We start from the raw sequence: 22730 nt of genomic DNA, 5'->3' as shown, positions 1-22730 counted from the left end.
TCTTTTTCCATTTTATGACTGGTGGATGAAATTTGTTTTTTAAGGCAATTAGTTATATAAGGTAATTACTAAATATAAGGAGAGGTTTTGTAGGTTTACATTCAACATGTCATTAGAATACATATACCTTAGACTTCAGGTCTTGCAGTAAAATGTTCTTGCTATGGAATGTAGTGAAAGGATTAATTCTGATGACTAAATATAGTGTTCTTGCAGATAATTGAGTAGTGTCAAGTAGTGTTATAAACCAGCAACCTTTCAACATTACATACAAGTAATACTGTATGCTGCAGGCTGTTCTTAGAAGTAAGTTTCACTGGCACACAGGGTTATATCAAGTCTGTCTAGAATGGGTCGTCTTAGTTTTCTTGCTTTATAGAATAACAGTATGTTTTGGAATTGCCATTGGTTGTTAATACTGTAGAAATTACAAATGTTAAGTGATGCTCCTTCAAATAAATTTTCCTTTAAGTTTGTATTGTGTGTAACTGAAAGTGCCCTGGCTCTTGTTAAATTACTATATACATCTGAAGGATGTGGTATGTTTTTTGTGTTATGAGCTCATATTTGATTTCTATACAATCACTTTTCATCATAGCTATTTAAGTTGATGAAAAGTAATAAAAATTACAGGAATTATTTGTTCAGATAATTAATTAAGAAAATTAAGTGCCTTCTTCATAGAGATTTTTGTCACGCATGCTGTGAAGTCTCAGGGTTATTCTTCAACCATAGGATTTTAGACAAAGTGTTAAAATAGCTGTGCTGTTGTAGTTTCAGTTATTAGCCATTTTTGTAAAGTTGTCACACAGCTGTCATAAAATTCTGGTCTCCAGGGAATATCCCACCTTATTACAGAATGGTTGAGGTTGGAAGGGACTTCTTGAGATCATCTAGTCTAACTCCCCTGCTCAAGCAGGGTCAGCTACTGCAAGTGGCCCAGGACCATGTCCAGTCAGGTTTTGAATATTCTACAGAGGAAACTTCACAACCTCTCTGTACAACCTGCTCCAGTGTTTCATCACCATCACAGTAAAGAAGTGTTTTTGTATGTTCAGATTGAATTTCCTGAGTTTTAATTTGTGCCCATCATCTCTTGTCGTGTCAGTGGTCACCACTGAGAAGAGTCTGGCTCCCTTTTCTTCATTGCCTCCCATCAGGTATTTATATCCATTGGAAAGATGACCCTGAGCCTTCTCTTCTCCAGACTGAAGTCCCAGCTCTCTCATCTTCTTATATGAAAGATACTCAAGTCCCTTAATTATCTTTGATTATGATCTTTGAATTATGAGCCCTGGGGTCCTGATGGACAACAAGCTGGAGATGAGCCAGCTCCCTCAGCACTCCTAGGTGTAACCAGTCGGCCCGCATGGTCCAAGTGCTCCTAGACCTGGTCCTTCTCCAGTGAGGGTAAGTGTCTTGCCCTTCCTTGTCTTTCCCTCTGGTTGCAGAGGTCTGGGATTCCTTAAGGCCAGTCTTGCCAGTCAAGACAGGCAGAGATGTCATCGAGTACGTTAACCTTTTCAGTGTGACTTGTCACAAGTTCCCCTGCTCCATTCAGCAGCAGGTCCATAGTTTCCCTAGTCTTCCTTTTGCTGATTATGTACTTGTAGAATCCTTTCTTTATTTCCTTTCATGTGCCTTGCCAAATTCAGCTCCAGGTTGGCCTTCGCTTTCTTAACCCTGTCCCAATAAGATCAGACAGCAGCTCTGTACACCTCCTGGGTCACCTCTCCATGTTTCCACTGCTAGTACACTTTCTTTTTATGTCTGAGTTCAGTTAGGACTTCCTTGCTTATCCATACAGGCCTCCTGCAACCTTTGCTTGATTTCCTTCTTGTTGAGATGGACCTTTCCTGAGCTTGGAGGCCGTGATCATTGAATATCAGCTACCTCTCCTGGGCTGCTGTTTCCTCCAGGGTGGTTTCCCATGGATTCTTTCTGCCAAGCAGATTTCTGAAGAGGCTGAAGTCTGCTCACCAGAAATTGATAGTTGAATCCTGCTTTCTTTTCCCTGCTTCTGCCTGTTAGTATCCTGAACCTCTCCATACCAGAGAGCATCTGTATCCATCCCTTGCTTTTTTTTTAACAATGCCCAACTACAGCACAAGTGCTGTGCTTCACATACTTATTCCTGGAGTTCATTTTTAAAGGTGTCTCAGAAATCTCTTTTGTTCCACCTTTCTGCTGTTACTGTTGTCATACAAAGCATTGCAAAAAACCACAAACCTTCTATTACTGTTTTCCTGATAATGGAAAATACGGATATCTTCTATTTTTTTTATGTCTATTCTATGTTTCCATTTCAAGAAGGACCTGCCAAAACATATTTATCTTTTTGTGAGGGGTACAGCTGCCTCCCCCATTAGAAAACAGTTAGGTCTGACAGAAAACTAATCACAGAAATGTAGGCAAAATAGTCACACAATTCTCTGATAGGTGTCTCAGCTTCAGTTCGCCTTTCTGCTATTACGCCATCCTTCAGAATATGTTGATGTTTTCTTACTCAGTTGTGAACAGTGACTTCCTTTCCTTGGGCAGCTGATACACAGATTACAGCTAGAGATGAGTTTTTCCAAAAGGCTTTGTTCAGTTTTCCTGTAGAACAACGAAACAGTTCACAACATCTGTGGAATATTTTTAGTTATTCTGTGAATAGGAAAATTTGCATGTGCATAAATCTAAAGTAGAAGCAATATAACTTAAATATATTCTTAAGGAAATAATAGTCAATTTTCAGTTAGAGCACCAGCAACCCTTAACAGTTTTATGAAATACACTAGAGTTTCCTTAACTGGTTGGATGAAAGAGGATGACTGCTTAACTGGAATGATTGCTAAAGCAATCACCAAAATTGCTGTGTGAAGAATGAATTCCATGCCACGTGTTCTCAGCTCTAGTAGATGTGTATAAAGCTGTGGCTTAACTGATGATTAGGCTTCAGTGCCTGTCAATCAAGATAAATTTGCTATCCACGTCAATAAAATAAATTAAAACTCAGTGAAAAAAAAAAAAATGCAAGAAGTTATTGGATTGAAAAACACTGCATTTGTTTGAATTGTATACTTATAGGAAAACTTAACATTTTAAAAAAGTTGATAAGTCTGCTTCAATTAAAGCAAAGAATAGTAACTTCTTGATGTTTGTAGCCCGTTTTAAAACTTTAGGAAAACAGTGTCTTAACAGCGTTGTTCTTAACTGAGCTCATATAAAATGTTTATACTCAGTGGATTCTGTGAATTAGTGGTTAGCTGCATGTGATGTTAAGCCAAGAAAGCCTCCTACGTGGGTTTCTTATTTAGCAAGAACATGTAAATTATTAAGTTATAATTGCAGATTGCTGTTGGTAGGCTTGCTCTTTCCAGTAATAGATCAGCAGGCTCTGTGCCAACACTTCCATCACTTCCTGCCTTCAGTGGACGTTGCATTATATGTTGACTCTTCACATTAAGTTTTGACATTGCACACTGTCAAATTCGTCAGGATGTGCTATGCACACGTGCCATACTCAGTAGGTAAAACAACATACTTGTCATGATGGAGTAGTTAGTGTTCTTAGCATTTCCTTAAGCTTTTCCGAAATGTTTTTGTATCGGTCTTCTGACTCTTAATGATTGTCAGATATGTAACAGTTACTTGTTACAGAACTGTACAACTTTGTCTTTATTCTGGGTAAGGGAAGAACATGGACTTTATCAAAATATTTCTAGCATCTTGGGAATAATAAGATACTTTGAAATCGACTTCCAGGTCATGTGAATTCAATTTTTTTATGAAGGGAAAGGGGAGTAGGAGAGTTCAGCTGATGCTCCATATAGTAAAAAAAGTTCGAAATTAGAGACTGCGTGTCAAAAGAAAGAAACCTCTTTCTAAAATCTCTGGTGAGACAAACAAATGATGCGATAAAGTATTTGCATTGCAGTTTAGCATAATAAATTCATCGTTCCAAGCAAAGTAGCATTGTTTTATTATTATTTTTTAAGAAAAAAAGTTTATATAGCTCTTCATGGTAATCAATACAAAGACAAGCAGCTACAATTCTGTTACAGGTTGATATTTTTAAAAGAAAAATCAATAAAGACAGTCCACTGAAGTTAAATGGAAGATGTTCTTAAATCTGTCTTTTAGGCTTTCTGTGAAACTCTGGAGGAAACAAATTACCGTCTACAAAAAGAACTGCTTGAAAAACAAAGGGAAGTTGAATCGCTGAAGAAATTGTTAAGTGAAAAGCAACTGCATATAGATGCTATTGAAAGGAGAATTAGGTATGTAGAAATCTTATGGGTTTTAAGAGTTTCTTTCCATGAAGGCATTCTCTCTCTCTAGTCACAAGCACCAGCTTTAAATGTATTCTTGGAAACAATTTTTCTCACATAACCACACACAAAGCAATATTTTCCAGTAGGTTCTTTCTCATATGCTGGCTAAAAAGCTGTTGTTTAGTACAAATGACTGAGAAAGTGTTGTCCCATCTTTTTCCCCTCTAAAGTAACTGGGATTATGTTTCCTAATCCTTTAAATCCTGTGAGGATAAGGCAAAGATTCTATTCTGCTTTTGAAATGCTAGAGATGAGAGCAATGGAAAAAATTGCTTTGAGTTACAAAATTCCACCTGTACTGAAAGCTTTGAGAGAGCATACTGCTCAAGCAAATATATGTCTGAATTAATGTCTTCAACTTTGTTCTGAATTGCGTGGAATGATGCTGCAGACAGCATTTAAATAGCGCTGCAGATTGTCCCTTCAAATCTAAGGGGGAAAAAAAAGGTGGAGTTCTGTTACAAAACTTTATGGTGCCTGTCTGATAAATTTTGTAGCAGCCCCAGGGGAGTTGATGTTGGACTATTCAGTGTCCTGATAGACCTGCTGAGTGAGTCATTGTGGGGTTTCCTTAGCAAAGGAGTAAATTCCCATGATCCCTTTAGAAGTTATTTTACTACCGCTTGGGTTGTTGAGTAGCGTATCCAGGTTGACTAACAAATCACATCTTTGAATGTAAGGTCTAAGCGAACTACGTTTGGAAAAGGATTTAAATGGGATTGTTGTGGCATATTGAAAGTTCTGATCTGCATACCATATTCAGTCTGTCACTTACTCCTGAACACAAGTCATTACATTTGAAAGATGCTTTCCCCGTTGGACAAGAAAGTTATGACGTACTGCTGGTTTAAACAGCGAAATAACAAAAATTAAATAACTCACATTTGGCTAAACCATCATGATAGGAAATTCTGTGTGACTGAAAACAAAATAAGAAGGCATGAGTAACAAAAGGGGATTTTATTTTTTAGTACTTTCCCTGAAAATAGATATTTATTTTTTTAAACAACAAACACCTTTAAAATTACTGAAAGTCAGCAAAGTAGTATCTGAAGTCTTGATGGAAAATTACTCCAGTGATTTTTAGTTGTAAAAGTTACCAAGTAAACCTGTGACCTTGTTTAAGAAATTCAGCTTGTCTGATGGGAATCGAACCCAAAAGAAATGGGTCTGCCTTTGGCCTTGTTGAAGTGGGCTGTCGATGTGATAGCCTAACAAGAATTTAGTGTCTTCTGCCTATATGCTCTAAAGTCCAGGTACCTAAAAGGTATGTGAGGTAGGAGGGGACAATTGAACAAAGCATCAGACTTGTAGACCTTTCCATCTTGTGCTGGATTTGGCCCAAACATAGTCCAATAAGCACATTGGAGAATATTGCTGAAGTATTACTTAAAATGCATGCATTAAAACAAAACTATAGAAACAATAGGAGTTAGAGTCACTTAAAAAGGGGATGAAATATAGTAGTATCCCTTTCAACAGTCGTTCACAAGCTTTTCTTTCCCATTCAAGTGGCAGCTTTCAACACTGAATTGATGTATGTTTTCCACACAGAGCAATACTTTGGAGACAAGGGTTTTTTGTAATGCTACATGACCATATTCCCATTTGTAGCCAGGCTAGTTGGACTGCCAACTCATTTTGCTGTTAACAGGAATTATTACCTGTCTCTTGTTAATGGGAAAACCTATTGCTCTGCAACTTTATATGCAACTAAAAGTTACAATCAGAAACTTGGGAAACTATTGAAGAAGTCGTTTTATCGTCCTGCCTGTCTTCCTTCTGACTATGTTTTGGTTATAATCCTTCTGCCATTTAGGCAAGATGTGTGTGGCTTAGATAATTTGCTTGTAATTTCTTACCTAAAGTAATAATCACCCCTCTGGGACTTGAATTTTTTTAAAGCTACTAAATTGTGATGCAACCAGAGGATTGAATTTAGTTGAGGAATAAGCAACTGGAGCAAATAAGCTGTTTAAATAGCTATCCGGTGCAAGCCCTGCCTCTCTGTAGTAATAAAAGAAATGAGGCATGTAGGAGGGAGATTTGCAGTTTCTAGGAACCTATCAAGTTTAAAATGAAACAAACAGCTGCAGTGATGAATGTTTGCTGTATGGATTGGTGGTACTCTGTTCTTATTTGTTGTAGGGATTTATCTTTAGGAAAAATGACTCGTCAAACGTCAGGAGAAGAGAGTGAGTGCAGTGGCGAGGTGGAGTCGTCTGCAGTAGAAGCAGACCAGGGTGCCCTGGGTGAGGACAGCTGGTAAATACTATTATTTTACTTATAATACATTTTTATTTTTCTTAAAGTATGTTTTTAAATATTTGATCTTGCATAAATTCTGCACAGATAAGGAATTCAGCATTTTATTGCACCTCTCTGCAGCTATCCCATGTTTCATAAAGGCCCTCAATGTAGATAATTTTAGATCTGGAATAAGTGATGATTTGAACAAGCTTTGTAAATGTTTTGTGGATTGCACGCATAAAATGACTGTGGAGCATCATATTAGTTTCCATTTGACAAAGCTTATTGATCTGTTGTTGCAGCTCAGATAAAGAGAACCAGGAGGCATGCTGGAGTGGCTCTTTGGCTGAAAACTCTGTACCAGAAATTGAAGTCGCTGAAGTAGCATACACTGCTGGTGAAGAAGAATAGATCAGTAGCAGCTGCTGTCACCTGGGAAAGGTTCATGTTTGGGACATACTCTGTGGGTAGGGGCATGGAGTAGCTGTGAAGAATTTACAGCAAAGAGCAGGAATGCACGTATTGAATGTTTACATAAATCCTTACGAATTATTAACATAAGAAATATATCCAGTGCTGCTTTGATTTCAGTTTTTATCTAGCCTTTCTATATTTAATATGTTAAAGTCTAATAAGGGCTAAAATCAGCTAAAGTTTAGTTAATGTACATACACAATTTGGCTGACTTTCCTAGCGGAGCGAAAAAAGCTTCATATTAAATCACCGAACACACCTAACTAGCATGTCATGTCTTGCCACTGATGTGAAATGTTTGATGTGTTCATCTTTTTTGTCTTTTCATGTTCTTATAGCCATAAACTAATGCTTGTGGAAGTAAAAATGGACTCATCTTACATTTAATAAGAGTGTAGAATGTGTTGGTTTTAAATTCAAAAGTTGAAGAATATTTCTCTGGAAATTTTAATGCAATGCAATAGGAAAACTTACAGAACCAAGAGAAAAGTACTTACGAAATGGGAACGAAATGGGATTATAGTTGGACTTTTTTTTTTTTTAAATGGTCATTTTTGCTGAAGGAACTAATATGAGACCCCCAAAACACTGTGTATTTTCATGCCAAGACAGCATGCTGTAATACTTTTTGTTCAGTAACGCTGCTTTGAAAATCTGGGATACTTTTGCTATATACCCATGCAAAAATCAAATCTGTGAGTTTGCCTTTTACTTGGAACACTACCTCTTACCATCTCGCTGATGCATTCATGTTTGTTTAAAAATATTCTAGATTATATGGAGGTTATTGAAAGACTTGTAAAGAAGCCATATTTTTTTCCTGCACAGTTCGTGACTAAATCGAATCTAGTTGCAATGTATTTTTGTTTCAATATATTGTACACATGAGGATGTTGCTACATATGTTCTATAGCCTATTTTTCAAAATGTATTGAGACAGGAGATGCACTTTATAATTAAGACTCTGTTGTGCCAAGTTCAGTTGGCTAATTGGTTGAGAAAGGGGAGTTGCAGGGAGAGGATTATGTAGTGCCTTTTTGTATTTTACTTGTTCATTACTGCAGAATTTTGTTACAGTGCTCTGGGTCAGCTCTGTGGAATCTTTGATACAGCTTGTTTCTGTTCCTCACTTATTTACTGAAAGTGCCTTGTTTTATTCCACTTTTCCAATAGGAAGAATGCTGTTTTGTTTTAATCTTTTTTTTTTTTTTTTTGCCCTATACCACCCACATCGTTGTTTAATGTTGACAATATGCAGTGTCTTTGTGCTGGAGTTTTCAAAGGGAGCTTTGTACTTCGGGCTGTGCATACAATGACTGTTGTGCAGAACTGTATAAACCTTCCTGGTGAAATAAAACTATGGACAAAACACCTGTCTTCTCTTCTCCATTGTAGAAAAAAAAAAAAAACACATTTGATGCCTTGTCTAGTAGAAGGATAAAAATTCTGTTAGAAAAAGACATTTCTTACCTCAGTAATTTCCTACAGTTACTCAACTTTTGGGCTGAGTTCTGTTTGTCTTTGTACCAAAAATTGTCTGCATGAAAGAGAATTAGAATGCTGTAACAAGACACCAGAAAACTTACTGTACTTGTGTTGAAGATTAAAATAAAAAAAGGAATTAATCTTTTTTTATATATTTTACATGAATCCTCATAGATGTTGAATGAACTCAATAAAGTTTTGACACCTTATTGAAAATTCATGTAATCTTTTTGTCAGATGTCACCTACATATTCGAAAAGAAGAATGAACTGTGTATATTAAAATAGCGTTAGCTTTACAGCTATAAATGTTTTAAAAATCTTGAAAAGGTGCTTGGGTCATACAGGCTAGGAATTTCTCAAGTACTTCAGGTAAATCTGCAAATCTAGTCACTAAAAAGCATTATTTACAATTTAGTCATGAGAGGGCAAAGGAATGGAAATTTTTTTGTGCTCTGTCCTGAATGTTTAGAAGATATTTTGCTGACCTGAAATATTTAGTATCACATGAATAAACATTTTCCTTTAGGCAGATGTGGATTTTTAATTAAACTGAACTGAAAAATGTGAATTTGCTGAGCAGCCATGCGGTGTCAGTTGGCATATGGTATTGGTTAATGAATGGTTACCCCCCTAAGAGACATGCAAAATTTGAGGTGTATAACCTACAATGGACTTGAACATCCCAATGGAGGTGGCTTCCAAGTCTCTCCCTTAGTGATTTTTTTTTTTTTTTTTTTTTTCTCCATGGTGTGTTTACTTCTGTTCTGGCACTGTTTTCCACCCATTTCCTTCTCATTTCACTCACTGTTGCAATTTTAGTACAGAAGCAGCCAACTTTCAATTATGTCATTCACAAGAATTCGACACTGGAATTCTGTGCTCTTCACAATAAGCAGAGGAGTATTTGAACTGGAATTGTATCCGAGTGAACTAATTGCAAGAATTGCAACCAGTAATATTTTGTTCTTCTCTGTTGTAGTTAAATCATTCCAAAAGTAATTGTCTTAATAGTTCAGTTACTGATTTACAATGGATTGGGGTTTTTTCCTTTAGTTTTAGATTTTAGTACATTGTACCCAGCTTAATCTTACTGGGGTTTGGGTTTGGTTGTGGGTTTTTTTTATACTACATCTTAAAATTAATAATCCTGCAGGACTTTTTATCCTCTAAAGCACTTGCAGTCTGCCCATGCCTCCTCTCTGCTTTTGCTTTGTGTACACTCCTCAATCAATTAAAACGCTGACTAGTATCGAATCATGAATGAGTCCCTACAAAACTCCCACTTCATACCTTTCCTGCTGTGATGACCGTTAGTTCCTGTGAGTATAATGGTCCCATTGAACCACCTCAAGGAAGGCAGCAAATTCAGGAATTCTCCTGACAGTTGTAGGAGTAGCCTACGCAGTGTGTAGGCTGCTGTCCTCACCTCTGGGGTCATAGTTGCAGAGAAAGGGACATGGAAAGCTCCTGTTCCAGGTGGCACGTCTGTCCCATATTGTTTTTACTTCATGCATCTCATCAGACCACTAAGTAGTTTGATTCTTCTCTCCGCAGTTTCTGTCCCTTTGTTGAAATGTAGTTATGAAGCAATTATCCTGCCAGAAATATGCGTTTCTCGTGGAACTGATAACAAATGCAACTTTCTATAGGAAGTTTCACATGGTTTTGTTTGTGGGAGGCTTTCTCCTGTGGTGCAGCAGGGCTGTAATACACACGGGGGGAGGAGTTCTGAACAGTTGTGCTCTGAAGTTGCTGCTGCTGCAATCAGTATTTTTTAAGAAATGTCAAATAACACAAGTAAATAGTCCAAGGTCATCAATCGCCAAAAAAGTGAAGAATCCTGTGGGCAACGCTCTTTTTATGGAGTAACAGGTCTAGTGGTCTTTCTTCCTGTCATTCCTTTCTATATTTCAGTTAAATCTTTGTCCCAGAGATCAGAACATCCAGATTTCCTAGGCAGGTCCAATGTTCAAAATTAGATCTGTGTGTTTCCATAAAATACAGGGCATGGTTTAAGGGATGCTAGGGTAACTGAATTGTATCCTCCTGTCCATGTTTCTTTGTTTGAACTGGGCATACTGATAATGCACAGTGTCTCCAAACAAACGTCTCCTTTAAATGGTTTGTGTTCCAGATGAGCAGCCAATGTACTGACCAGTGGAGTTTTTTGTATTACATTTTTATTTGTAATCTTCATCACATTTTAATGCACAGGATCTTAACTTCCTAGCTGAAAGAAAACATGAGAGAGTGGAAAAGGCACAGGAGAAAGAGGGGATTGCCTTGTCCGTAGTTTACATTTGAGGATCTTTCCTTTTTGAAAGTGAAAATTGTTTCAGTTGTTTGTGAAGCAGAAGCAGTTCTCCACTGTTAGTTTCTGTCTTGTGAGTGCTTTAGGTTCTGTGTTATCTTAACCCATCCAGGCACCTCTTCCTAAGGTTTCTTCTCCCGTAGCACTGGGAGAGTCCCTTGTTGTGCTAACCTTTATCCTAGTCTTGTTTAACAGGGCAGCCTTCTGTATCTGGTCCTTCTCGGGTTGTGCATTGCAAGGAAAACTAACTGAGCTAGGGCTTTCATTAAATGTTTTCAGTCTTCTTCCAACATTTGACTTATGTTTTGTTATCTGATGCAGCTGTACAGGTTTGGAAGAGTGGAAAGGTGGGAAAATGCAGTGTTTTATTCTAAACAGTAAGAGGTTAACGTGTTCTTGTCTTGTAATAGATACAAATTGCAAACTTATGTCATCCCCACTTAGAGTAATAGTGATCGTTGGCTGTATCTATCCTGCTGTTCTTTTATAGATTGTTCTCCAGTTGGATAACTTGAGTGTTACACTGTAATAGGAAATGTTTCTCTCCACATTTCTGCTTGGGCTGATGAATTCAGAACGATTCTGAAGGTTGTTCCAGAGCAAGGAAAAGGCTGTTGTGCGATGTGTCTAAGCATAACCCCATACATCACATACAAAGCATCTTTTTTCTTCTGGTGGGCATATTTTAAAGCCCCAAGCTGCACTTTTATCTAGCGTCATCAAAATAAAGCGATACTAGTATTGTAGGATCCTCTCTAACAAGGGTCAGTCTGAGTTACGTTTAGGCTGCCCGGAGCACAGGATGTGCACAGACAGGTTGTTTCTGGAAGACAGATGGTTTTCACTGTCATTTAGAAGTAACAGGAAGGCTGAAGGAGCTGTACAAATGGCCAAAGTTACCAAGTTCTCAAACGTAATTCTGTGTAGCTGGATAAATCAGAAAGCCTGATATATAAGCCGTTCTTACTTAACAGACACTGAAAATTTTTAGCATGAAGTCTTTCTGCAACAGAACAGCACCTGACGCTAAAATGACAGTTCAGGAAAGCTAATGATGTTCTAGCTGAACTGGCGAAACTTCTCTTTCTCTTGTTATGCCTTTAACCTCCAACTGACAGGCAGCAAAGTAGTCTGCAACTCCTTTGTCTCGGGTGTAACCCAGATGGTTTCCCTCCACCTGGCGCTGTTTGTGTGACTTGTGCCTCTTCGGTCTCATCAAGGATATGACAGAGGACCAGCCCAGGCTGGAGTTCTGGTATTGCTTGTAAAGATCCCAAACCGCAGGCAGGGTAGCATGGCTCTGGAGAAAGAGGAGACTTGGAAGTGGAAGCGGTAAACTTGAGTAATAATTTGAGTCCTCAAAAGTGCTGTCACTGCTAGCCAGAGCTGAATCCTTCAGCTCCAGAAGACAGCAACATGCATCATCAGAGAAGAGATCACCCCTCACAATGCAGAAACCATCAGCATGGGTCTTCCTGCCAGTGGGTGTTGTGGCTCGTCTGCTTAAAGCACTGGCCTAATAAATGGGATTCTGGGCTCAACTCCCACCACTGCCTAAGTCTTAGCAGGTTCTGCACAACCCTTTGTTAAGCCTTCAGGAGTAGTAATCTAACCTGTGTTTTCACGATTTTCAACACAATCTTCGTGGAGACCTTTCCCCTTTGTACCCCTTTCAGGCTCTTCGTGGAGATCTTAAACATTTGGTGTTTCATACTTGGCACTCCTGGGACTTGAGGATGATCAAGGTGCTCTCCAAAAAATGAATTTGTCCCCACTTTGTATCTGAGAAGTAGGTATTGTATTTCCCTGTGCTTTGCAAATAGGGCAAATGAGGAAGAAAGCAATTACATGATTCACCCTAATTGCACAGTAAGTCACTTGGTGTAGTCCTAGTATTACTGCTGATCCCATAGGCTTGTCAGCAGGTTAAAATTAGATGATTCGCTGATCCGGTGAGACTCCTGCCAGCATACAGGGGCTGTGTCTTGGGATATCTTGACTGGGTTTCAAATAGGTCTAAATATCCTTGCTCATGAGTTATTAGCTTATTCTAGATTTTATAATATTCCTTTCTTCTGCCAGTTCAAACTGAAAACACTAGGACGTTCGCAGTAACGTGGAGAACAAGCCTCTGCTCCCTGAACCCCCTGTGGAACGATGCTTTTCATCTAGAAGAAACCACAGCTGTTTTATGGAAATGTTGAGGATGACTATGAAATGCTCCTCGTTTGTTTGGCAGTTAGTGTGAGTTTGTCAAGCACTGCTCGTCTGGCAAGTGCCTAATGAGAGCAGGTTGTGCACTGACCTTTCAATATCTCATTACTGCTTTGCATGTTCGAAAAATAGATAGATAGATAGATAGATAGATAGATAGATAGATAGATAGATAGATAGATAGATAGATAGATAAAATGTAGTTTAGGAAGCAGCTGCAACATGTGGCAAACCTCCTACAGGATCTCTCCTCCCAGATTTCCTGTGGGTCTTTCCTAGATGTTCTCAGCATTTTCAATAACCAGGTTATGGGGTGGATAGTTTGTGATGTGAAGGGGTCTCCCTTTCCTCCTCGTTCTGTAGTATAAATATGCCTATTACAGGGATAAGCAGAGGCATCGGGCCAGAGATCTACCCTATTATGGCAGCAGCTGCTTTGTATGTTTAGAGGAAGTCTTGCCCTGAGAAGTTTATTTTCTCTGTATTGATGTTCAGTGCTAATTCTGAAAACTTGCAGCAGCATACCTTGTAGGATAATGCAAACATAACAAAAAACATCACATAGTTCCTCTTAGATTTGAGTTGGGCAAGGGGACTTGCGTGGGAAGAGGCAGGTGAGAATACTGTCTCCTTCTATGGAATCTTTTGAAAAGCTTTAAAATCAGCCATTCAGTAAGATGGTAATGTGCCTATAGGGGTGTTGTTTCTGTTTATGTTTGCAAGAAGAGCCCAGATAAGCCAGCTTCTTGTGGAGATTGCTGCTTTTTCGCCTCACACGAGTCAGATCTGACTCTATCGTCTCTACTTAAATAGGTAATTAAAAAATGAGTTGAGAGCATTGCAGAATTAACGTGCAAACTAATGTGTTATGAAGGCGTCTTAAACAATGAAAAATTAAGCTCAGCCTTTTGTGAGTTAACCTGAGAAACAGAACACGTGCAATAATTACTTTTATCTAGCTTTGCTGTCAGCATGCTGTAGTCAGCTACTGGCATCCTCTGTGGGATACGTGTTTCACTTCTGAATCTGGAAAACCACAGAAAGGCCAACATCTTTCACTCCTCAGATGACGTGAGTTACACAAGACCCATGATCATCCAAAGGTCAGAGCACAAGATCTCTTCTCTCAACAAAGGAGCTGCTCTGTTCTGCTCTGGTGAAGCAGCTGTTGGCTCAGATTTCAGTTTATTCAGACACAATATCTGCTCTAGACAGATTCTCAGTCTACATAAATTAATGTCTCGACTACTTATCATTTTCCCCCATCATTTTTTTTTCTCTTATTGTCTTCTTTGTGGGAATAAAACCCTTTGTGTTCCACCACAAGTGTCTGATACAATATATAGATAGGATTTGTTGTCAGGTTAATGCTATTACAAACCTTTTCCAGAATTCCTTGGTCCGGGCAGGAGGATTTTTTCCCTAGCTTGGGAAACTAAATTGATTAGACATGTTCTGCTGACAGAGCTTGAAAAGCATTGGGAGCTGAAGGTTTTAACCTTCCCATGCTAAACTTCGCTCCAAAATTCTCCACGTCCACCTCCCGAGCAGTGCAGGGGGACTGGGAGTGGGGGTTGCAGTCTGTTCGTCGCACATTGTTTCTGCCGCTCCTTCCTCCTCAGAGGGAGGACTCCTCACACTCTTCCCCTGCTCCAGTGTGGGTTCCCTTCCACAGAGTGCAGTCCTTCAGCAACAGACTGCTCCAGCGTGAGTCCCCCGCAGGGTCACAAGTCCTGCCAGCAAACCTGCTCCAGTGTGGGCTCTTCTCTCCATGGGATCACAGGTCCTGCCAGGAGCCTGCTTCAGCATAGGCTTCCCATGGGGTCACAGCTTCCTTTGGGTGCATCCACCTGCTCTGGCATGGCATCCTCCACACACTGCAGGTGGATCTCTGCTCCTCTGTTAACCTCCATGCACTGCAGGGGGACAGCCTGCCTCACCATGGTCTTCACCACAGGCTGCAGGGGAATCTCTGTTCCAGCACCTGCAGCACCTTCTCCCGCTCCTTCTTCCCTGACCTGGGTGTCTGCAGAGTTGTTTCTCTCCCATACTCTCACTCCTCTCTCCTGGCTGCTGTTGCGCAGTAATTTTTTTTCCCTCTTTCTTAACTGCTATCCCACAGGCACTACCACCGTCACCGATATGGGCTCAGCCTTGGCCAGCGGCGTGTTCATCCTGGAGCCAGCTGGCATTGGCTCTAGGAGACACAGGGGTAGCTTCTAGCTACCAAAACCTTGCCATGCAAATCCAATACATGGGTCAGCAGTAACATAATCCGTTTTATTGGTACATCCGTACACAGTTTCACTGTGTTTGGTTTTGTTTTAGCAGAAATTACCTCAGACAAAGGCAGTGCTTGCTTTTTTTTTTTTTTTGAGCACTCTAACTCTTTGTCCTGATGATACCACTGAAGAAAGCTGTGGGGTTAAAGTAAGCAGGGTGGCTTCAGAGGAGCCCTGAGCTACCTGCTCTTGCCACCAAATTTGGTATTTGCCACTAGCATCATTTCTAGCTTAGCCAGGACACTCTAACAGCCTCTTGTTGCAGATCTGAAGGGCTTTTTCTCTCAAGTTCTTGCTTGTGTGGTGTAAAAAGTATGTTTGCAAAGCATGGAGAAAGAATCAAAGCATTATCTATATGATTTATTCTATTACGGTTTTCTCTTTCCAGCCCATTATCATCCTTCAGGAGGAAGGTTTTATAGTGCCTTACTTGAGGTACTGTTAGGGTGCCTGAAGGGGGGTACCTGAGGTGCTCCAGGGTACAGCGATACTTCAAGTGTGGTAAAGCATTTCCTGGAGAGTTCAGTCAACAACCCTAGTTACACACAGACATTGCACTAGAACGGCTATCAGGGCTGCAGAGTTTGTTCCTCAGTGGTCAAAGGGCCCAAACTCAACTAAGCTCTATTGTGCAGCCCGTCCTGAAAATGGGGCCAATCTGCTGAATGTGTCAGTTCAGACTGAACTTCCTTTGACAAATAAGACTTCTCCTTTTTGGTAAAACTACCTGTAAGATCCTCAATAAATCAAAAAGTGATCAATTCTACACTTGAACATCTTCAACAGCCTCAGAGCCAACAGCTGTGATTCCTATAGGCACGCCTCACGTGTTCCCACCTAACCCAGTTTAACACTGACGTTACCACACAACGCTCTGAAGCCTAGTGAGACACAGACTTGGCTGAGAAATCCCTCTTTGCAGTTCACTGTCCTCAATGTGTTGCAATGACAGCCGGCTTGCAGCTGGTCACTGCAAGGCACAATTAGCTGAACTGGTATTAAAGAGGTTAAGTCCCTTCCCTATGTTGGGCTGAACTCTGCGAAAATGGCTACTTTTAACTGATCTAATCTTTGAGCTGTAGCTCGTTTGTCCCGGTGTGGGTGCTTAAGGAGGGGACTGGTAAACTTCTGCATGAAGGTATCTTCTGAGGTCCTGCTTTCCTGCATGTTTGCAAGTCCAGAGCAGGGAACCAAGCTGGTACCAAGGTGGCCACAGACAGGGGAAGGCAAAAGACAAGACAGATGCCAGAAAAGCAGCTGAGAAGGTGGGTTAGTACTTAACAGTGCATTTTAGCTTTGAAAAAGAGGGGATTTGGGAGGGGAGGGGAGAGTTCCCCCTTGCTTTCTGAGCCACAGTTCCAAGCAGGCCCTTTTCCCTCCAGCATGAGCAATAAGAAAGACTGAAATTGGGTCCTGTGTGAAAATTGCAGCCTCCCGAGCCTGCTGGAGGCTCTTGCTGTAGGCTGAACCCAGAGCTCCTCCTGGAGGGCTGCAGAGCTCTGCCGCTCACCGAGCTCATCACCAGGCACTTCAACCACCTGACATATGGGGTATACACAATAGAGGGGTACAGGGTAATATAGTAACCCTACGTATGCGTACACATAGGTGGTCCTAGCTGGCTGACTTACCCTGTGGTAAATTGAATCCCATCACAAAAGTAAATATAATACATCTATTTACATATTAAACATATCTGAAGACTTACATTCCTCCTAAAGTGCATGCTTTATTTTTTGAGGAAAGGGTGCTGAACTTAGGGCGGAGGGGGGTCCACGTAAACCCTGCTTGAACCCACAAAACACTCCTTGCCCACTAAGGCAGCGGTACGCCTTTGAAAGCTGATGTCCTACTAATGGTAGGTATGGAGACTCAGTACCTGCAAGGAATGACTGCTAGCTCAGACCAGTTAGCCTCCCAACTCTTTTATTAAATTTAGCTCACTTTACAAACCACAGATCCCCAATTTAGACACACGTTGCCATTCTAGCCTAGGAGAATCAGATGCCCACTCTTTGAGAAAGCCAGCTGAGTAGGTACCTACACAGCCCCGCTGCCTTAAAACCAGCCTGGGGAACACTGGCTGGTGAGATAGCACCGGGGGTGTAAAGGGTGTTGGGTGAGGGGGACGCCCAAACTGTCTGAGAGCGTTTGAAGACAATGATCAACTGTATTAAACAGCAACCAGGGAACTACGGGAAGACTTTTTTTTTCGGGGCGGGGGCAGGGGAGTCAGCTGAGCAGACATACAAGCAACACACAAAAACATGAGGATGCATAGCGGGCAGGAGAAGAGGGGAGCAGGGCAGCAGAGGGACCAACATGACCCTGTCCCACACAGCCATCCTAGTTATACAAAGGATGCTGAGAAGTTTCTAGGCGCATATGAACATTCCATAACTATATTGCCCAGCTTCATTTGTTGCACCGCAGCTACTGATCCCAAGTGTTCATCTACCTGGACTTGTGCAAAGCTTTTGACACTGTCCCGCACGACATTCTTCTCTCTAAACTAGAGAGGCATGGGTTTGATGGATGGACCACTCGGTGGATAAGGAATTGGCTCAATGGCCGCACTCAGAAAGTAGTGGTCAACGACTCAATGTCCAAGTGGAGACCGGTCACGAGTGGCGTCCCTCAGGGGTCCGTGTTGGGCCCGGCCCTCTTCAACATCTTTGTCGGTGACGTGGACAGTGGCATGGAGTGCACCCTCAGGAAGTTCGCCGATGACACCAAGCTGTGTGGTGCTGTCGACACGCTGGAAGGGAGGGATGCCATCCAGAGGGACCTCGACAGGCTGGAGAGGTGGGCCCGTACCAACCTCATGAAGTTTAACCAGGCCAAATGCAAGGTCCTACATCTGGGTCGTGGCAATCCCAGGCACAAATACAGACTGGGCGGAGATTGGATCGAGAGCAGCCCTGAGGAGAAGGACTTGGGAGTACTGGTGGACGAGAAGCTCAATATGAGCCGGCAATGTGCTCTTGCGGCCCAGAAGGCCAACCGCGTCCTGGGCTGCATCAAGAGGAGCGTGGCCAGCAGGTCGAGAGAGGTGATTCTTCCCCTCTACTCTGCCCTCGTGAGACCTCACCTGGAGTACTGCGTCCAGTTCTGGAGCCCCCAACATAAGAAGGACATGGACCAGTTGGAGAGGGTCCAGAGGAGGGCCACGAAGATGATAAGAGGGCTGAAGCACCTTTCCTATGAGGACAGGCTGAAAGAGTTGGGGCTGTTCAGCCTGGAGAAGACGAGGCTCCGGGGTGACCTTATAGCGGTCTTCCAGTACCTCAAGGGGGCCTACAGGAAAGATGGGGAGAGGCTGTTCAGGAGGCCCTGTTGTGATAGGACAAGGGGTAATGGTTTTAAAATAGATGGAGGTAGATTCAGATTGGATATTAGGAAAAAATTTTTTACCATGAGAGTTGTAGAACACTGGAACAGGTTGCCCAGAGAGGTTGTGGATGCTCCATCCCTGGAGACATTCAAGGCCAGGTTGGACGAGGCCCTGAGCAACCTGATCTAGTTGGAGATATCCCTGTTCCTTGCAGGGGGGTTGGACTAGATGACCTTTGAAGGTCCCTTCCAGCCCTAACCATTCTATGATTCTATGATATGATTCTATGATTCATAGTTCAGCGGTGGCCAGTTAATTACGTGTTGATAACAAAACAACAAACCACTTAAACCGTGATCAAAGTCACAAGAACCGGGCAGGTTTTCTCTACAATACACATCTGCACTGAACAGTGCTACGACGGTGGGTCTTGCAACGATCTCTGCAATGGGGACAAATGTGAGAAAATTACACGGCTACGTAAGACTAGACTTATAGTATTTGCTGTTTCTTAAGATGTTCAAGCTAGTCCCTGCTGTGAAGTCATTTTTGAGACTAAAGCTTCCTCCCTACACATCTAAAAAAAAAAAAAAAAAAAAAAGACATCATCAAAATAACTTCAGCTCAACATCATGAAAGACTGTGAGATTTTCTCATTGGAAATATTCCCCATACATGTCCATCCTGTTTTTCCCGACAGCTGTATACACAGCAGGCACGTGTTCATACCAGAACAGTGCCTTGACATGTTGTGATGGAGCCTTTCGGCTTCACAAAGAGGCAAAGATGACCTGCCCAAGCAACCGAACCCTTTCCACACCAGACAATGAATGATGGTCTTAAATCACTGCTCCAACACTTTATATGTCTGTGTAAACATACGCGTGTGTGTACATAAAATGTGAGATACTATAAACAGACACATCTTATTTGAGGAGATTCTAATGAGATGCATGAAAAAATGCATTATTTTATTTGTTTCAATTCATACTTGCCTACAGTAATTTTTCTTTTTTTGTGTTTAAAAGACCTGACCATTCTTCCTTTCAACTGAGGCCTGGAAAGTGAAATACACACTTTTCTGAAACAATGAAGAGATCTTCTGGGGAGGGGGGGAAGGTAGGTATTTTGGACACATTAAAAGAAAAGAATCTCTTGCAACACATCTGCTAAGTATGAAGGAATGCAGCCCAAACACCATAGCATACGCTGGGGTTTGTTTGTTTTGTTGTTTTTTTAAACTAAATCACCTTTGAAGAATTCTAATCTGATGCTGAAAGATTAATATATCAAAAAATGTTTCAGAATATCCTCACATCCTCTAAAGAACACTGTATCCCTAATGACAGTATAAGGAGAGTACTTACAGTTTTGCCTGATAGGAAAATAAATTTAATAGAATCATATAACACAAATATGACAGCAAAATACTTATTTACAGCATATATATATTAAATCTTTTTACTTTTTATTAATACACTTTAATCCTTTTAAAGCTATCCAGATTAAAAATGCCCAAGCCTGTTAAGAGAAGAAAATATTTTTCAAAACAAACAAGAAACAAGAAAGGAAGTCACCTCCAGTACACCATCTGCTGTCACAGTCCTCTTGTAAAATATGTTCCAGTTAATAGAGAGCACATTTACAATGGCACATTGACACTATTCACTCTTATCTGCTTACACACGAAACAAATACCATCTTGGCATGATGAAACACATATGTTCAAAAAAAAAAAAAAAAAAGGAAGAGCCATTTGTCCCAGTGTGATCTGAATTTACACAGGCAAGAGCCACCTCCTCAGCTGAATTCAATCCCTAAAACTCCTTTGTTTTTGAAGAAAACCAGCCATCTGTGGTCTCCCAAACAAATACAGCAACAAGCACTCCAGTTCTGGAGGTCCGTACTGTATTTTAGTTTGTGTACATGACTATACTATCTCTGAGTATAGCTTCACCAACCACACATGTCCCAGTCAGTAAACTGGTATGTGACTCTCTATTCCAGAATCACCAGCCTCTACACATAATCTTTCAGAGAATCTCACCCAAATGACCAGTTTTTCTACAGATTTTGTTCCTGAAGCACCTGGTCTGAAATCAGTAAGCTGAAGACACCTGAAGCTTCCCAGGATCAAACTTGGCCAAAACATTGCTGGAGGTCAGCAGTCAGATGCTAGCTCGCAAAGGAGCTTCCCTAGAACCTTCCCTAGAATTTCTCCTCCCCTGTAGGGTGTTCACATGGAAAGTCCTTGCACAAAAACAGCAGGTCCACATTTTATAAAGCAGACTGCAAATCACTTTTGTTTCCAACTGGAAGCTTAGAGGCCTATTTTGGTTAGGTTGTAGAGCACTTCAAATACGCTCTACAGTATTAAAGTGCTAGGTAAGTGCCAAGTATTGGAAAACAAAACCAGATGCTAGAAGCCAGCTTTTCCAAGCTAAGTATGGGACTATGTTGGCATGGCCTCACATTTCGAAATACCAGATGTGTCCACAAGCACATGGCCAGCCCCACTTGCGGATGCAATCAGTGTTTGCTAATACCTTCAGTACCCAATTCAGAGACTTGCATAGACTGCATACCTTGAAAACAGGATTCCAAGCAAAAGGATTAGCAAATGGATTCTAAATAACTTGGAATATTTATTATTTTATTAAATATGCCTACTTTCAGCTGGCATCTCATCCTGAATTTCAGCAAGCATTAAAACTGAAACATTTTGTTAGTGTCTGGTTTCCTACAGAAAGTTCAAATGTATTTTTAAATTTAAGGCAGTTCTTTAATTTTATTTTTGTTTTTAAAACAAAAATTGAACCATTCCAGGTTTTCTCTACACTCAACAGAAAGGGACAATTTTCCTGGTACCTCCAAACTTTGAGACAGAATTAGCACAATTTTTTCTGGCAGGAAGTTTAGCCAAAGTAAAGTGGCAAGGCTTGATTCTCCTTTAATACGCAAGTAAACCAAAAGCAATTCCACTATAGAGAAGGAAAAAGTCCTGAAAAACTGAATCTCTCCACAGGGTTTGTACATTTTGGGTTTCATCCACAGAACTCAGCTTGAAAGGCTCTGAGAAAGCTAGCACGCCACGTCCAAAAACACACATTAGCTTACGCTTAACCTAAAATCCAGTTGAAGCCTGTTGTAGCCTATTGAAGCTAAACATCCAGAAAATCACAGGCTAAAGCCCACAGGAGAAGGGATCTGTCTTTTGTTGCTATAGATCTACAGAAACCAAGCCTCCCACTATTCCCCAAGTGGTTCAGTCATCAATAAATTTACATTCATTTGAAAACAAGAAACCTAGATCAATGTGACTCTGCTTCCCACATCCCTAGGAACTCCACAGTGTTTTACCATTTCCTTGTGATTGACAGCAGGCTACTAGCATAGAGCTTAAGTCTTATTTAATAAGATTTGTTAGTACAAAGCAGTGTATTTATTTTTTGTTTTGTATTTGAACAGTGATTTTTCTATACATGTAGTAGTTCAGCACTCAGAGTGGCGTTGGTTCCTTAAGCTAAAACGCCGTCAGTTGGACAGCAACACGTCAACTTTACAAGTAATCCAGAATCAGCTTTTAACCAGGGTTAAAAAGGCATTTCAAATACAACACCCTGGTATTATTTCTGTTCAGAAACTGAGTAAGAGAAATGAACCAAATGCTCAGAAATTAAAATTATTTGAAATTGTATAATTAAAAAAAACCTGTTAATAATTCCTTTGAGGATAAGTAGTATACAAAGTAAAGACTCACCCTAGAAAGACACAGTGGAGGAGAGTAACATAGGAAGGTCAAATCTCTTCTGGATTTTTGACAAAATCAGTTTTGTCTGGCAGGGATCTACAAGAACTTGGGCATTTCATTTTCCCCAATCACTGTAAAACTATTATTTAACTGAGTTGGAAACAGTTCAAAAAATTATTCAAGTTGACCTACAGAAGCACATGGGATATTCTGGCCAAAGTTAAAACAAAACAGAAAACCTATGCCACTTCAAAAAAACGTACAGAAGAGTCTCCTCTTTATATCTAGGACACCAGAAGTTGTTCCAG

The 22730-nt window shown here is 40.7% G+C and overlaps 1 protein-coding gene across 4 annotated transcripts in view; it reads left to right on the top strand.

The window, feature by feature from the left end:
• Positions 1–8614, top strand: part of SNX16 (sorting nexin 16) — a 28946-nt gene extending 20332 nt beyond the window's left edge. For 2 of the 4 annotated variants that reach the window (XM_086609431.1, XM_086609432.1), the window contains exons 6-8: positions 4129–4265; positions 6468–6584; positions 6872–8614. In XM_086609431.1, the coding sequence (XP_086465557.1) occupies positions 4129–4265; positions 6468–6584; positions 6872–6980 (363 nt within the window). In that variant the 3' untranslated portion in view covers positions 6981–8614. Of the gene's footprint in view, positions 1–4128; positions 4266–6467; positions 6585–6871 lie in introns of those variants that run through there. The other 2 variants (XM_086609433.1, XM_086609434.1) reach the window with 2 other exon arrangements.
• The last annotated feature ends 14116 nt before the right edge of the window (positions 8615–22730 follow it).

This window comes from Tauraco erythrolophus, chromosome 3 (genome assembly GCF_009769465.1).
Source record: "Tauraco erythrolophus isolate bTauEry1 chromosome 3, bTauEry1.pri, whole genome shotgun sequence".
Classification (NCBI taxonomy): Eukaryota; Metazoa; Chordata; class Aves; order Musophagiformes; family Musophagidae; genus Tauraco; species Tauraco erythrolophus.
This window is presented reverse-complemented; position numbering and strand designations above follow the sequence as displayed.